This window comes from Hippocampus bargibanti, linkage group LG06, assembly GCF_051943395.1.
Source record: "Hippocampus bargibanti isolate YZ-2025 linkage group LG06, ASM5194339v1, whole genome shotgun sequence".
Taxonomy (NCBI): Eukaryota; Metazoa; Chordata; class Actinopteri; order Syngnathiformes; family Syngnathidae; genus Hippocampus; species Hippocampus bargibanti.
Window position 1 is genome coordinate 24552114 of NC_142739.1, and position 17533 is coordinate 24569646.

Sequence of the window (17533 nt, forward strand, 5' to 3'; positions counted from 1 at the left end):
AAATATATACTAAAGTGTCATACATAATATACTATAATTTAATGGTGTGCACTATAATATAGTGTCAATAAAAAGACGAGTGCTTGATCATGTTTTGGTTTATGGGATGCTGTAAATTATCTAGGAAAAAAAACCTTCCAATGCAACATATGCAAATATGAATGAAACACAAATGAATTATGAATGAACTATAAAATAATATTGCAATGGGAAAGGTGCTGTTTGTCTGCGATGATACTGTGAAGAGAATACGTAAACGTCAGTGTGACAGCCAGGAGATCAAGTAACCATGGCAACTGCCCTTTGAAGCATTTCTGCAATGGCTCTTCCTCCATTTTACTCCTTGTCTCTCCTTATCATCTGCAATATTATGAACTGCCTGATTATGAAAAGTCGTTTTGTGTGTCTACCCCCCCCCCCCCACACACACACACTTTTCTTCGTTGTTTTTGTCTCCCTCCATCGTGTGTCTTCCAACTCAGCTGGCCTTCTTCCTCCTACTCTTCAGTCTGTACTGTTTGTGTGTGTGCGCGCGCGCGTGTGCGTTTTTGTGCGCGCGCGTGTCCACCTGTGGCTATATCAGCATCCTGAGCTGTGGTCGCCATGGTGACGTGTCTAATAACGTCTGCCACTGCCTGTACGTCAACACAGCGCACAGCGCCCTCACATTGTAAAGAGAGGATGTAGCTGGCTAATATTTCTTGAGCTCAAGATTAAAAAAAACGTAAAAAATAGACGGGTGGCATAGATGAACGAAGTGCAATTTTGTTTGGGTATTGACACCGAATGATTCAGGTTAGCCATACACAAAAAAATTAATCTCGCCTAAATTTATAAAATTCAAGATTCTGATTGTTTTGTGCGTGTATGTACTGTATCTAATTTTAAAAATACATTTACATACGTTTCCCCCCAATATTAATATTACTTATGGTAACATTACGATTTTTTTTTTAAATTTGGCCCAAAAAATATGCAATTTATTAATCTGTGATTTTTAGTTGACGTAATTTGTTTGAATCGTCATGGCGGGGCAATGGAAAAATGTCAATTTCCTAGTTATGATAAAACATCACGACACACGTCACAGTTATTTCTGAACGACACAGGATGCCTTTTTGAATACTTTAAAAAATAATATAGGAATAAAAATGAGGCTTTCGTATTTGCTTGGCATTCGTGAGCCATTTGCAAATGAATTAATCAGCCAGTGTCATATCGATATGACGCGATGTGGACGCCAGCCGTCATCCGGACAACATATTCCACAATGCAATGGGTGACATGCTCCTCGTGACGTAGTGCCTACGTATTTCCGGTTCAAGCGGGGACGGATCCATGACACTGTCGTTTGGGGAAAAGAACATAGTGCGTTTTACCGAGCCGCCTACTCCCGATACCTCAAGCCGACCCCAAGTGACATCCTCGCGGGCTTGAAGGCGCCGCGATGGAGGCGGTCCCCCGCATGCCGATGATATGGCTGGACCTGAAGGAAGCGGGAGACTTCCAGTTTAACTCGGCCGTCAGGCAGGTGAGCTGGGCGGGGACGCGTAGCAACCAAGTGAGGGGGCAGCAACTCGACCCAAAAGTGACCGTAAACAAGACACCTTTGACCGGAACCGAGCCAAGCACCGCAGCATGTCAAGCTAACCATCCGGGAGAAGTTACCAGAAGGCCGAACTGCTTGGCTAGCATCAGCCTGTCTTTTCTTTGCTATAGTTAGCATCATTTTAGCTCAGCGCTTCGACGGAGCCTTTGGTGTAAATAGCTGACAGTAAACGTAAAAGCTAACGAGCCTAATTAGCGGACACAAGTGGACCGGGTCTAAATCAGGCCTAAAAAACGTCATATGACTTCAAGCCTCGACGCCATGACAGCAGCTAACAAGTGGGCATGAAAATCCAAATTCTCTATGATTTTTTTTGGTGATCAGACCGTGGCAAAAAGTCACTCGCGTCAGAAACAAAAATATTATGAATTCAGCATTTATCTCCGTTCTTTTTCTATTTGTAGGTAGTTCTTTATCTTTTGCTTGCCTCGTTTTGATGATACGCATCAACACGTCATCAGAACTTTTTGAAAATTGACCAAAAGACTGTTAATAATAATAATACATTTTATTTTAAGTGCCTTTCAAAGCTGTCAAGGACACAGACGAGCATAGGTACAATAGTAAATAAAATACAATCACAAATAGAATACAATAAATACAATACAGTTATGAATAGAAACAAGAGAAAGAGCTACACAGAAAATGCGATTTTAAATAGGTGGGTATTGAGATGGGATTTGAAGGTGGGAAGAGAATCGATGTTATGAATGTTGGGAGGAAGTGAGTTCCAGAGTTTCGGGGGCTGAGCAGCTGAAAGCCCTGTCCCCAATCGTGCTTAGACGGGCAGGGGGGCATACAAGAGGGAATAGAAATTTCGTCAGAGCTCATCGTTGCGTTGTAAAAAAAATGTAAACATTGATTTAATTGACCCATCAATCAACCCCAAAGACATTTAATGAGAGTCAGACGAATGAAATGCCCTTCCACTCGATGTCTACTTTTAGTTTTCCTGATATAAAATGTGACTGCGCTATAGAGGTTGTGAAACACTGATTAAGTCAAATGTTGACTGTCAGGGATGTGCAGCTCTTTAATCAAGGACCATTTGATACATATGCATGTCCATGTGTCATATGAAGGATGGTTTGAGTTTGATATTAAAGTGCAAGGGGAAAAAACGTAAAAAATCAAATTTGTTCAAAATTTGGGATCATGTCATTTCCAGAAGATCAAAAAGTACACGGTGTCTACTTCGAAGCATGTTGTTTAATATAAAATAAAATATATTATTATTATTATTAGATAGTTATGTATATTGTGGTAAGACATCTTTCTAATAATTAGTAATAACTCAAGCTGTTGTTTTGATCTGATTTATCGATTTTTCTGTGACATTATTATGAGAATGTCCTGTGAAGTGTTAGTGTGGTGAACTGAGCAGTGCCACAGACTGATATCATCCAAGCCACGCCGCATTGAAGCAGTTATTCAAGCAAATGGGGGCCCAACCAAGTTCTAAGTACACAAAACGATTAAACTTTTATGATGGCTGACATTTTAATTTATTTAAACTCATTTTTCTGTTTATGTCATGTGATATTCTAATTTTTTGAGACTCTGATTTTGTGGTTTTCATAAGCTGTAAGCCATAATCAACATTCTAACAAATAAAATCTTGAAATACAGTAAAGTCTCGTTATATCGATATTCAAGGGAGTCCGAAAAAATATCGATATAACCGGGACTATCGATATATCCGACCCTGTTTGCATGTAATTTTCTTTGTGCGTGCATAGAAATAGTATCGATATAACCGGGACTATCGATATATCCGATATCGATATAACGAGACTTTACTGTAATAGTCTAAATAATATATTTAACCTTTTCAGTTGAATTACTTAAATGAATGAACTTCTCCACAATATTCTAATTTTCTGAGTATTACCTGTATATTGCCTGTGTTATGTGTCTTCTAGTACATCCTCAAAAACTACAATGAGAATCCTGACAACTACAACGAGCAGCTGAAGAAACTCGAGACGCTGCGGCAGGTCGGTTCAAGTTGCCACGTGACGTGCTCATGTATAATGGCGATTGAAAAGACCGATCGAAACGTGTTTGTGTGTTCGTCAGAGTGCCGTGAACGTGACCAGAGACTTTGAAGGCTGCAGCACGTTGAGGAAGTACTTCGGTCAGCTTCATTACCTCCAAAGTCGCATTCCCATGACAACAGGGCAGGAGGCAGCTGTGCCCATTTCATGGTATACACATACCCACATTTTTTTTCTATTTTCCTTTCCGCCCGAGACAACAAGAGACTGTTTCAGTTATAATAATAATAACAATAATAATAATAATAATAATAATAATAATAATAATAATAATAATACATTTCATTTATAAGCGCCTCACAAAACTCGAGGTCAGTTTACAGTCACAGGATATGTTTTTCTGACATTTAATTTATTTAAACATATTTTTGAGTGGGTGAGCAGTGGCAGCTACATATGCCAGCGTTCACTTAAACCAGAATAAGTCAAATAGATAGAAAGCTAGCTAGATGATAGATAGATAGATAGATAGATAGATAGATAGATAGATAGATAGATAGATAGATAGATAGATAGATAGATAGATAGATAGATAGATAGATAGATAGATAGATAGATAGATAGATAGATAGATAGATAGATAGATAGATAGATATCTAATAAATAGGTAGGTCGGTAGCTAGGCAGCGAATAGATAGCTAGCGAATTGGTAGGGAATAGGTAGCAATAGATAGCTAGCGAATTGGTAGCGAATAGGTAGCTAGCAAATAGATAGCTAGCGAATAGGTAGGGAATAGGTAGCGAATAGATAGCAAATAGCTAGGTAGTCAGCTAGATAGCTAATAGATAGCTAGCTAGGTAGTTAGCTAAATAGCCAGATAGATAGCCAGCTAGATAAATAAAAAGAAGTGGAGAGAGGAAACTTTTCAACATACGCACCACTGTTATTTCAGTAAACCAACGCAACAACAGTTGAGTCATTGATAAAACAATGTGAAACATTTCTGTGTGTGTGTCTGTGCGTTCATGGGTGCGTGTGTGCAGGACTGAGATCTTCTCTGGTAAAACAGTGACCCATGATGACATCTGCTATGAGCAGGCGTGTATTTTGTATAATCTAGGTGAGTGAAATACATTTTGGTTGGTTACTTTATATACATTAGATTAAATTAGTTTAGAGGAGCCTTTATTTGTCTCAGAGTGGAGAAATTTACATTTCACAGCAGCAGCAAAAACAAAACAAGGAGCTGCTGTATAGCAGCCACCCTTGCGGTGCCATCTTGAAGTAAACAAGGAATACGTTTTTCAGGAAATGATTGCTAATTTTTGGGTAGTTACATTGAGAATAGCGTCAAAATACTATTTTTTTTTTAAAGATAAGTGTTTTCTTTATTGAAATACTGCATATGAAGTAACTGATTCTTTATATTATAATTATATCATTTTAAAATGCCTGTATCAAATTTGATTGTCCAGTTTTAAAATATGATTTCCCCAAAATTGTCATTTCAAATATAATCTACATTATGCTTACTAAAATACCAACACACACAGGTTTGATGACTCATTCCATCTAATTAATCACTGAAATGCCACCTTAAAAAAAGTGGCCAAAAGTGCCCATGATATCAAATGTGATACTAAAAATATTTCATAAACAACATGATAGACTAAAAAATGTGGATTTTTAAATAACAGTTAATAATAATAATACATTTCATTTACAAGCGCCTTTCAAAACAATAAAGTTCACTTTAAAGTCACAGAATAGGTTTTTGTGTGGGTGAGCAGCGGCAGCCACACACGCCAGCGTTCACTCAACCCCGAAGTAATTCAAATAGATAGAAAGTTAGCTAGCTAGCTAATAGATAGCCAATAGCTAGCTAGCCAGATAGTTAGCCAGCTAGCTATATATAAATATATATAGCTAGATAGCTATATATATTTACCTAATAGATAGCTAGATAGCTAATAGCTAACTAACTAGATAGCTAGCCAGCCAGCTAATAGATAGCAAATAATGTTAAATAACATCTCAGCTGCCAAAAAGATGAATTTTCTGGCTATTCTTTGATGGTTCAGGTCTTAAAGGGTTACTATGGACAGCTATCATATACAAGAAATAAAGCAGTCACAAAGATAGGAGAAAGCACCAGAGAGTAAAATCAAGTCTGAATCATGTTGAGTCATTTAAATAAAAAAACGTCACATGTGTTACCTTGTAGGCGCTTTGCATTCTATGTTGGGAGCCATGGACAACCGCGTGTCGGAGGAGGTATGATGCATCGAAGCACATTCACCACACATGCACACACACACACACACACACACACACACACACACACACACACACACACACACACACACACACACACACACACACACACACGCACACACACACACGTGCGCACACTCATGCACTTTGTTATGATTCCAGGGCATGAAAGTGTCATGCACACACTTCCAGTGCTCGGCGGGCGCCTTCTCCTACCTGAGTGACCATTTCAGTCACAATTTCAGCGTCGACATGTGTCACCAGATTCTCAACCTCAACATCAACCTCATGCTGGTAAGTATACACGTGTGCGTGCACAAGTCCACACGCTCAAGTTTTGTGTGTGAATGTGAATGTCAGGGTCAAGCTCAGGAGTGTCTTCTGGAGAAATCCATGCTGGACAACAGGAAGTGCTACCTGGTGGCCCGTATCAGCGCTCAGGTGAGTGCATCCACCTTCCCTTGGTCACATCATTCCAATATTATGACATCACGGCTAACCGTGACGACCCACCGCCAGGTAGTGGATTACTACAAGGAGGCCTGCAGGGCTCTGGAGAACTCTGAGACGGCCTCCATGCTGGGAAAGATCCAGAAAGACTGGAAAAAACTGGTGCAGATGAAGATCTACTACTTTGCTTCCATCGCGCACGTGAGTGTGAATTGTATTTGCGTGAGACTTCCCGACCTATACGCCAGCTCACTGTTAACTCCTCACACAGTTCCACATGGGCAAACAAGCTGAGGAGCAGCAAAAGTATGGCGAGCAGGTAATCACGCGCACCCACGACACAGTTGAATACCTGCCAACTACTCCGGTTTTGCCGGAATTGGATTGGGTTAGATGTACCCTAATTTGTCTCGCAGTGGAGAAATTTACATTTCACAGCAGCAGTTATAATAATAATAATAATAATAATAATAATAATAATAATAATACGTCTGTGTAAGCTGTCAGTCGTACAGGAGTGGTCCATCGATGAGAAGGTTTCTTCAGCCGTCATCTGTACAAATTTGATTATTGAATAATAATAATAATAATCATAATAATACATTTCATTTATAAGCGCCTCTCAAGGACACTTTACATTCACAGGATATTTGTGTTCACTCAACCCGGAAGTAACAAAGTAAAAAAATAACAAAAAAAATACATAACATTACCTATATGACAACACAAAGACACAGCGAGTCAGTCATTCATTCTTCAGCACTTTCTGTACTCTCTTTATGACATGAAGAAGTCAACCGCTGTCAACTCGCAAGTGACAGGAGCAAAAAGGTGGTTTTCGGTGTTTGAAAAAAATCGCTTTTCGAACAGGGTCCTGGAACGAATTATGTTCGAGAAACGAGGTACCACTGTAGTCCGGAAATTACGGTGTACATATGACCGAACCGGGGCCTGCACCCTCTGGATCCCGGCATGTTACTAGCTAGGCTTTTCTGGTTTCAAAAGTTGGCAGGTATGCAGTTCCAAAGCAAAAACCTTCATCAATTGGTGTTTTCATGTTTATTATGTTTTGTCAAAGTCATTATAAGTGCCTTGCACGCTGGGTCCGAGAGGACAGTAATTTCATATGTTCTGTATGTCATGCATATTCGCATATTTGACAATCAAGCTGACTTTGGCTTTCATATCCTTATTGTGTGCTTGTTTGTGCGCAGCTAGCATACCTTCAGAGCGCCTTGGACAAGCTGACCGAGGCTATCAAGCTGGCAAAGGTACAGAATTTCTCAGACCAGAATCCCGACGTTGGTTTTACAAAACATTTCCGTGTACCCAGGGTCAGCCTGATACCGTGCAGGAAGCTCTGCATTTTACCATGGATGTCATTGGTGGCAAGTAAGAAAAGACGCTTTCCCCAAACTAGTTTTGTCTTATGTTTTTTTTTTCTCCCAGTTTACTTTGACTTCCTTATTTGTAGATACAACTCTGCCAAAAAGGAAAATGACTTCATCTATCACGAGACCATTCCTTCCTTGGAATCGTTGGCATCCGTCAAAGGTAGTAGTAGTCACTTAGCATCACGCGCTAATAGGGCTGGCCGACAAATTGATTTTGTATGCTTTTTCTGTGAAGTGGCAACATTCTGAAGATCAAAAATCTGATTTTTCTGTGAAAAAAGACATTTTCGTTTGATACAATACAATACACAGTGTCTGAAATAACGTCTGCCCGGATTCCGGGGGCGTGCAACTTTTACGTCGCGTACAACTTACAAAACGTCTCCGCCTGGGTGGCCGACAACTTCTTCCAGAAAAAAAAACACATTTTTTTTTTTCAAATCAAACGTTTGCTTTATTCAATCCTCCAAGGTCATTCCAATTGATATTGTCAAACGTGATGAAGTCATTTAACCTGTGCAGGTGCCCCCCTGGTCAAAGCTCTGCCCGTCAATCCCACGGACCCCAGTGTCACCGGACCGGATCTCTTTGCCAAACTGGTCCCCATGGCAGCCCATGAAACTGCCTCCCTCTATAGGTACACAGTGTATCTGTTAGCATACCAGCAGGTTAGCACTCTAGCTAACAACACTGTGTTTGTGTTTACAGCGAGGAGAAAGCGAAGCTGCTGCGAGACGTCATGGCCAAGATCGAAAGCAAGAACGACGTACTGGAGTGAGCAGCATGCACGTGGAAAAAAACTAGAGTGTTGCTAATTGCTAAGCTAACATCTTCCTTCCCCCGCAGACAGTTCATGGACTCTCTGGACGTGGAGGCAGAGTCAGTTGACAATCTCGACATGTACAATCACATTCCGCAGGTCGTGATGGCAAAGTGCGCTGCTCTTAGCGTGCGTCCTGACACCGTCAAAAGTCTTATCCAGTCCATGCAAGGTCCGTTTTGAGCCAGTAAACCAGACGAATAGTGTTTAACAGTGGTTCTCGGAATGGGTCCAGGGGTTTGTAAAGTTTTTAAACCTGACAAAAACAATTTTGTATCGTAAAGCGTTTTTAAACGAAAAAAAAAACCCGACCATATCGAGTTTTCTGTGCTCTATGCCTCAGTCCTCTCAGGCATCTTTACCGAAGTGGAGTCGTCTCTGCGTGAGATCAGAGACATTCTGGAGTCCGACGATGTGGCCGAACGGACCCTTTCGGAATCCGGCGCCCCAGTTGAGGCCCACCCAGCAGCGCATGTTCAGCTTCTAGCAGAGTTCCGTAGGGATCTAGAGAAATATATGGAGGCCCATGAGAAGGCCAGCTTCACCAACACGGAACTCCACCGGGCCATGAACTTGCACATTAGCAACCTCCGTCTGTTGGGGGGACCACTAGAGAGTCTGAGAGACACCCTGCCTCGCCCGCAACTTAGTGAAGGTATCAGTTGTAGTATCGTTTTTTTGGTTTGCGCTTCTTTCTGATCAAAATAAGGAACTCTGTTGTGCTGTGATGAGCAGAGGATATGACCGGGCTGCAGTGCATGAAGCGCATCTTGGGGAAGGTTCAAGAAATGAGGGACCAGAGAGCCACTTTGGAGAAACAACTCCGGGACCTCATAGAGCAGGACGACATCACTTGCACTCTGGTCACCACCGAGAAAGCCGACATAAGGGTATGTATTATAGGGACAATGTTCTCTGAACTGCTGAACCAGAAACAAGGTGTGTGAACCCAGTAGTAAAGTTTCAAATCTCACAGTAACTCCTTACTACAACTTTGCACTTTGCACTTTGTACATTCAGGGTGTGTTTGAGGACCACCTTAAGAAGTATGAACCGTTGAAGGTCTACATTGACCAGAACCTTTCAGCCCAAGAAAACATCTTGAAGGCTCTGACTGAGACCTACGTTCAGTATGCAACGGTTCGTAAAAGCCTGAGTGAGACGGAGCAGCAGTGGACCAGCATGGTCGAGGGCCTGGTGGGCTCATACGAGGCTTATGAGGATCTGATGAAGAAGTCGCAAGAGGGCAAGGACTTCTACGATGACTTAGAGGCCAAAGCCTCACGTCTGCTGGAGAGGGTCAAGACTTTGTGTCAGAGCAGGTTGAAGGCGAGGAAGCACTTCCTTGAAAAGTAGGTTTTCAGTTTTCTCCTTTTCTGTATAGGTTGAAACAATTCAAACTAACATTCTTATCTCTGGTCTCCTTGTAGAGAGATCCACAAGAATCCACCATCTAGACCCACAGCAGCAAAGCCTTCTTTGAAACCAAAATCTCAGGATGAAGACTCCAGTTTGGAGGATCCGGAGCTGGCCCAAATTAATGCCGCCATTCTCGCCTTATCAGAGGACAAGCCGGAGGAGCTTCGCAGCCTCCCACCAGACATTCCTTCTCTCGCCACTTCTGCAGCTCGTCATCTCGGTCCAGAAGCATTCCTTCCCGCGGGTGCCAACATTGGCGCCAGGAGCTCATTGCCCTGGCCTGGTCACTCAGCTGTTGGTCTTCCTCGCTTCCCAGCCAATCTCCCCCCACCGGAACTTCTGGCACGGATTGCCAATTTTCCAACATCTAGCACACTTCCCGTACCAGGACCTTCGGCATGTCGACCTCAGATAGCCCCCCAGATGCCTCCACAACAGGCGGCTTACAGACATCATGCCCCCCAGGTGGGCCCAGTCTGTCCTGCCACAGTCCGGCCCTCCACCACCACCACCGTGAACACCATTGAAGCACCTATACCCAGCTACACGCCAACACCTCACTACCCTATCCCACCCTCTGTTTCTGCTGCCTACACAGGAGCCCCCGTCCCACCTTCAGTTTCTCCTGCCTACACCGGACCTTCACAGATGGGCGCCGCGACCTACCCCCAGTTTGTGCCTCAAATGACACAACAGAAGCAGTTGCAACATCAGTACCCACCCCACTTGGGGCAGCCCCTGTCCTCAGGCTACCAAGCTGGACCGAGAACCCTTCCGACCCCTCAACTTCCCATGCAGCGGTACCCACATGGATACAACACTCCACCGCTAGGTCCCCCTCCCCAGCCTGGCGCACCGCCCCAGCTTGTCACCCCTCCACAGCTTTGCCGCCCTCCACAACTTGGCGGTCCAACGCAGCTTGTTCCCCCTGCACACCCTGGTGCCCCTCCGCAGCAGATTGTTGCTCCTAGGCCCGTCACACCTCCACAGTACCCCCAAATGTTCCCTGGTCATAGGCAACCACAACAAAATGGCTACACAGCTCCCCCACAGCTCCCCCAAGGTTACCAAGCCCAGAACTACGCCCCCCAGCAGCACCCTCAGGTGATGCCAGGCTCCACGCAGAGTCCACCTCAGGGCCTGATGCAACCCAGTAATGCTCCTCTCCAGCTCCCACCTGCATGTCAGATCATCCCACCTGTTTCTCAAGCTTACCTCCCTCACCAACACCTTCCAATGTCCCCCAGTGCCCAGCCACTGGGACCCCATCCACAAATGCAAGGTGGCCCTCGAGGGCCTATTCCTCCGACCAGCCAGACAATCCACCCCGCACATCACCCACAGATGCCTCCTGTGTCACAAGCTCATCTGCTTCCTGGTCCTCAGGGTCATCTTCAAATGGCTCCCATAGGCAACACCCCTACTAACCCTCTTGCCCCGCGGCACCACCTCCACCCTGGACATCCTCCCATTCAAAACATGCCTCAACCGCCCATCTCCATGCCCAGTCACAGCTATCCTGGAGGACCACCCATGATGCCTCTGCAGCCCCTGGCATCACAGTCCGTCACACCCCAACAGCCTCAACCCTCTCATGGTGTTGCCCACTCGCAGCCTTCAATGTACCCATCAACTCCTGGGATTAATGTGCCCACAAGTGCCCCACTACCAGCACCTGCCCTTGGCCCACACAGTTTACACCCTCTCATGCCTCCCCAGCACATGCTCCAACCCTGTCCTGGAGGTCCTCCGGTAGGTCAACCAGGACGGCCAAGCCATCCTCCCTCCCCGTCACCTGCACAGTCTACATCTCCCACACCTGGACCTTCTGCTCTGACACCCCAGCAGATACCCACTGTTTCCCCCAACATGGGTGCAACGCTTCCACCAACGCTTTCATGTCTCTCTGCCATCTGTCCTCCCTCCACTTCTCTTTTCCAACATCAGAGCTCTAGTAACCACGACCTTCTATCTTCCAGTCCGGAAAGCCAACCGGGCGGCACCAAGTCCCCCACCAATGTCCTCCAGCCCACGAAAGCGGACCCCCAGGAAGGGGAGCGTCGCAAGAAAGACTCCCAGGGCATTCTTCTGATCCAAGGTGATCCGTACGAATCGCCGGAGGTCGTTGCTCGCCTCAACACTGAGTTGGAAGACTTCCGAGCGCAGTTCGAGTACCTCGAGGAACCTTCAGACGGTGAAATGGGGATATCAGTTCTCGATGCACACTGGAAAGAGCTCCAGGAGCAGCAGGAGAAGGATGCCCGGCAGCTGTCAATTGCCATCGCCCGCTGCTACACCATGAAGAACCGACATCAGGACGTCATGCCCTACGATCTCAACCGTGTGCTGCTGAAGTCGGGCAAAGACGACTACATCAACGCCAGCTACATCAAAGACTTGTCACCGTTTTGCCCACAAATCATCGCCACGCAGGCACCACTCACCGGCACCGCCGCCGACTTCTGGTTAATGGTCTATGAGCAGAAGGTCTCCTTGGTGATCATGCTGGTTTCGGAACAAGAAGTGGAGAAGGTAACTGCCATAATTACTTCTTAGTTTGCGTTAGTTAGCATCTGGTGGAATCTTGGTGCCAAACATCTCACATGCAAGTTTTGTTTGACAACATGACTTCTGCCCTGGTAGGGAAAAGTGGCACGCTACTTCCCAACCGAGCGTGGCCAACAGTTATCTCAGGGTCCCATCAAGATCAGTCTGACCACACAAAAGACCACGGCGACCCACATAGAGCGGATGATCTGCCTCCAGTACCACGAGCAAAGCCTGAAGCGTACCGTGGTCCACCTGCAGTTTACTTCCTGGCCAGAACTGTGCGAGCACTCAACTTCATTTCCTGTCTTGTTTTAGTTGTTTCTTTTTTACATACTTGTCTTTCATGTCCACTAGGGGACTTCCTGATAGCAAGAGCAACCTACTGCACTTCCTCCAAGAGGTCCATGGACACTACCTGCACCAGAGACCCATGCACATGCCTGTAGTGGTCCACTGCAGGTCAGATTACAAATCTAGTCCAGAACAATAACTCATTTATAGACATACATGATCTTCTAGAGTTGACCCAAGAGCGGAAGGTTTTAGTTCCTAGATGGAAAGTACAAGTCCAGAGTGTCCCGAGTGTCCCGAGTGTCCCGAGTCCCTAGAGCGAAGGCAGCAAGCCAAAGTATGGTTTTGGTCAGTGAATGTGCTCATCCCAAGTCCAGTAATGATGGTTGTCCTCCCAAGAGAACACATTTATATTCCCAAGAGCCTCCAAGACCTAGTAGAGGTTAATAGTACTACCAATGTTCTAGTCTAGTGAATGTAAGTCAGTTTCTAGTCATGAGCAAAACTGTTTGCTGAACAACTACTGCTCTTGAGAAAAGGTATGTGTCCACCGTTTAATGTTCGAGTACCCAGGAATGATCTTGGTCCCAAATTTGATCACATCACTGTTTGTAAACAGGCTACTGGTTTTACTTGAGCAGTCATTACCCAATGTTATCCAGAACCTGCTTTCTTTGTCTGTATCTCACCGTTCTGTAGTTCTGGCGTGGGTCGCACTGGGGCCTTCTGTCTTTTGTATGCCGCGGTTCAGGAGCTGGAGGCTGGGAACGGCATTGCCGACCTACGTGCCCTAGTCAGGAAAATGCGGCAGCAGAGAAAGAACATGCTACAAGAGAAGGTGTGATGCCAACGCCACTGCCCGCTGGCTGCAGTTACCCTTAAGCACCTTTCTTGTCTTTCAGTTGCATCTCAAGTTCTGCTATGAGGCTGTGGCGAAACACGCCGAGCAGATCTTGCTCCAACATGGTGTCTCCGTGGCCACCTTCAGCAGGAATACCGCTTCGACTGTCTCCAAGGTGACCACGATTAAACATTGAGACGAGCAAAATGTCTTACACGGTGATGTTTGTCATGATCTATTCCAAAAAGGAGGTTCTTGTCTGGGTGGCGTGTTTCCAACAATCGTTGCCATGTTGACCCTTGGTCTTTGTTTGCAGTCATACTCCCGCCAGGAGTCCCAACAGGACTTAGTTCTCGGTGGTGACCTGCCCATCAGTTCCATCCAGGCTACCATCGCCAAGCTCAGCGTACCAACCCCAGGTGACCTGGACCTAGATGATGACGATGACCCACCCCTCTCCTTTTCGCCGTCCATCCACTCGCCCACAGATCCCCTCCCTACCATGGAGCCAGTCGCTTTCGCGGCCTCACCCGGGTCACCCTCGTCAGTCCCCAGTTCGCCCACTACCATTCCGTCCCCTCCGCCGCCCAACAGCCTTGATGCGGCCTCACTGCCACCTGAGACGCCCACCCCGCCGCCGACCTCATCTTTGGAGCTGCTTGCCTCGCTGGCCCCTGAAGCCTTCTCCATGGATGGCGGTGGAGGCGGTGGTGCCAAACAACGGGTGACCAAGCAGAGCTTTCTGCAGCCAGTGGAGGGCCAGGGTCTCCATGGGACTTTGGGGGCTGAGAGCACCGACCCACTTAGCGGTCTGGACCCTCTGTGGAGCCTCAACAAACCCTAAAACAAGGACCCCCCCCCCCCCCAAAAAAAAAATGCATGCACCACCATCATTATCCACATGGGGGCGCTTTAATGTGACTAATCACGTGACTGTAAATATTTAAAGGTTTGACTAATAATTATAAATAAACTGATTTAGATGTCATGTCTCATCCAAGCGACTCAGATAATAAATAAAACAGAAATTATGTCATTTATTCTTTCTGCGCGGCCCGGTACCAAATGGCTCACGGACCGGTACCGGTCCGCGGCCCGGGGGTTGGGGACCTCTGGTTTAAAACACCTCTCCTCACTGCTGCGTTCTTGACCAATAGTAAGGCGTTTTTAGCCGAAAAAACGACCATGTATAGTAAGGCGTTTTTAACCGAAAAAAAAACGACGATGTATAGTAAGGCGTTTTTAACCGAAAAAAACCGACCATGTATAGTAAGGCGTTTTTAGCCAAAAAAAACGACCATGTATAGTAAGGCGTTTTTAGCCAAAAAAACGACCATGTATAGTAAGGCGTTTTTAGCCAAAAAAACGACCATGTATAGTAAGGCCTTTTTAGCCGAAAAAACGGCATGTATAGTAAGGCCTTTTTTAGCCGAAAAAACGACCATGTATAATAAGGCGTTTTTAACCGAAATAACGACCATGTATAGTAAGGCGTTTTTAGCCGAAAAAAAAGCATGGGTCGTAAGGCGTTTTTAGGTTAAAAAAACGACCATGTATAGTAAGGCGTTTTTAAGCGGAAAAAACGACCATGTATAGTAAGGCGTTTTTAGCCGAAAAACAACCATCTATAGTGAGGCGTTTTTTGCGCAAAAAATGACGATGTATTTATTGTAAGGTGTTTTTAGCCGAAAAAAAACCGACCATGTATATTAAGGCGTTTTTAACCGAAAGAACGACCATGTATAGTAAGGCCTTTTTAAGCCGAAAAAACCGACCATGTATAGTAAGGCCTTTTTTAGCCGAAAAAACAACCATGTATAGTAAGGTGTTTTTAGCCCAAAAAACGACCATGTATAGTAAGGCGTTTTAGCCGAAAAAACGACCAGGCGTTTTTAGCGCAAAAAACAACCAGGCGTTTTTAGCGCAAAAAATGACGATGTATTTATAGTAAGGCGTTTTTAGCCGAAAAACAACCATGTATAGTAAGGCGTTTTTAGCGCAAAAAATGACTATTTATTGTAAGGTGTTTTTAGCCGAACAAACGACGATGTATAGTAAGGCGTTTTTAACCGAAAAAAAAAGACCATGTATAGTAAGGCCTTTTTAAGCCGAAAAAACCGACCATGTATAGTAAGGCCTTTTTAGACGAAAAAACGACCATGTATAGTAAGGTGTTTTTAACCGAAAAAAACGACCATGTATAGTAAGGCGTTTTTAGCCGAAAAAACGACCATGTATAGTAAGGCGTTTTTAGCCGAAAAAAAAGCATGGGTCGTAAGGCGTTTTTAGCGCAAAAAATGACGATGTATTTATAGTAAGGTGTTTTTAACCGAAAGAACGACCATGTATAGTAAGGCGTTTTTAGCCGAAAAAAACGACCATGTATAGTAAGGCGTTTTTAGCCGAAAAAACGACCATATATAGTAAGGCGTTTTTAGCCGAAAAAAACGACCATGTATAGTAAGGCGTTTTTAGCCGAAAAAACGACCATGTATAGTAAGGCATTTTTAAGCCGAAAAAAACGACCATGTATAGTAAGGCGTTTTTAAGCCGAAAAAAACGACCATGTATAGTAAGGCGTTTTTAAGCCGAAAAAAACGACCATGTATAGTAAGGCGTTTTTAAGCCGAAAAAACGACCATATATAGTAAGGCGTTTTTAGGCTAAAAAAACGACCATGTAGTAAGGCGTTTTTAGCGGAAAACACGACCATGTATAGTAAGGCGTTTTTAGCCGAAAAAAAGCATGGGTCGTAAGGCGTTTTTAGGTTAAAAAAACGACCATGTATAGTAAGGCGTTTTTAAGCCGAAAAAAACGACCATGTATAGTAAGGTGTTTTTAGCCCAAAAAACGACCATGTATAGAAAGGTGTTTTTAGCCGAAAAAAACGACCATGTATAGTAAGGCGTTTTTAGCCGAAAAAACGACCATGTATAGTAAGGTGTTTTTAACCGAAAAAAAATGTATAGAAAGGTGTTTTTAGCACCATGTATAGTAAGGCGTTTTTAGCCGAAAAACAACCATGTATAGTAAGGCGTTTGTGCCGAAAAAACGACCATATATAGTAAGGCGTTTTTAGGCTAAAAAAATGACCATGTATAGTAAGGCGTTTTTAGCCCATGTAAGTAAGGCGTTTTTAGCCGAAAAAACAACCATGTATAGTAAGGCGTTTTAGCCGAAAAAACGACCATGTATAGTAAGGCATTTTTAGGCTAAAAAAACGACCATGTATAGTAAGGTGTTTTAAGCCCAAAAAACGACCATGTATAGTAAGGTGTTTTTAGCCGAAAAACAACCATGTATAGTAAGGCGTTTGTGCCGAAAAAACGACCATATATAGTAAGGCGTTTTTGCCGAGGCTAAAAAAAACGACCATGTATAGTAAGGCGTTTTTAGCCGAAAAAACGACCATGTATAGTAAGGCATTTTTAAGCCGAAAAAAACGACCATGTATAGTAAGGCGTTTTTAAGCCGAAAAAAACGACCATGTATAGTAAGGCGTTTTTAAGCCGAAAAAAACGACCATGTTTATAGTAAGGCGTTTTTAAGCCGAAAAAAACGACCATGTATAGTAAGGCGTTTTTAGGCTAAAAAAACGACCATGTATAGTAAGGTGTTTTTAGCCGAAAAAACGACCATGTATAGTAAGGCGTTTTTAGCCGAAAAAACGCCATGTATAGTAAGGTGTTTTTAACCGAAAAAAAACGACCATGTATAGTAAGGTGTTTTTAGCGGAAAAAAAACGACCATGTATAGTAAGGCGTTTTTAGCTGAAAAAACGACCATGTATAGTAAGGCGTTTTTAAGCTGAAAAAAACGACCATGTATAGTAAGGCGTTTTTAGGCTAAAAAAACGACCATGTATAGTAAGGTGTTTTTAGCCCAAA

At 44.1% G+C, this 17533-nt stretch overlaps 1 protein-coding gene across 1 annotated transcript; it reads left to right on the forward strand.

Moving 5' to 3' along the window:
* Window positions 1-1324: 1324 nt before the first annotated feature.
* ptpn23a (protein tyrosine phosphatase, non-receptor type 23, a) lies at window positions 1325-14507 on the forward strand. The gene is made up of 24 exons (XM_088999058.1): window positions 1325-1531; window positions 3532-3606; window positions 3689-3816; window positions 4651-4727; window positions 5832-5881; window positions 6044-6175; window positions 6242-6322; window positions 6401-6532; window positions 6603-6650; window positions 7546-7602; window positions 7665-7723; window positions 7806-7885; window positions 8248-8362; window positions 8434-8499; window positions 8572-8717; window positions 8889-9200; window positions 9281-9435; window positions 9566-9897; window positions 9976-12496; window positions 12608-12792; window positions 12869-12973; window positions 13505-13643; window positions 13708-13821; window positions 13963-14507. Exons 1-24 carry the CDS (start codon window positions 1448-1450, stop codon window positions 14488-14490), a joined length of 5721 nt encoding a protein of 1906 aa, XP_088855184.1. The 5' UTR covers window positions 1325-1447; the 3' UTR covers window positions 14491-14507.
* Window positions 14508-17533: the final 3026 nt, after the last annotated feature.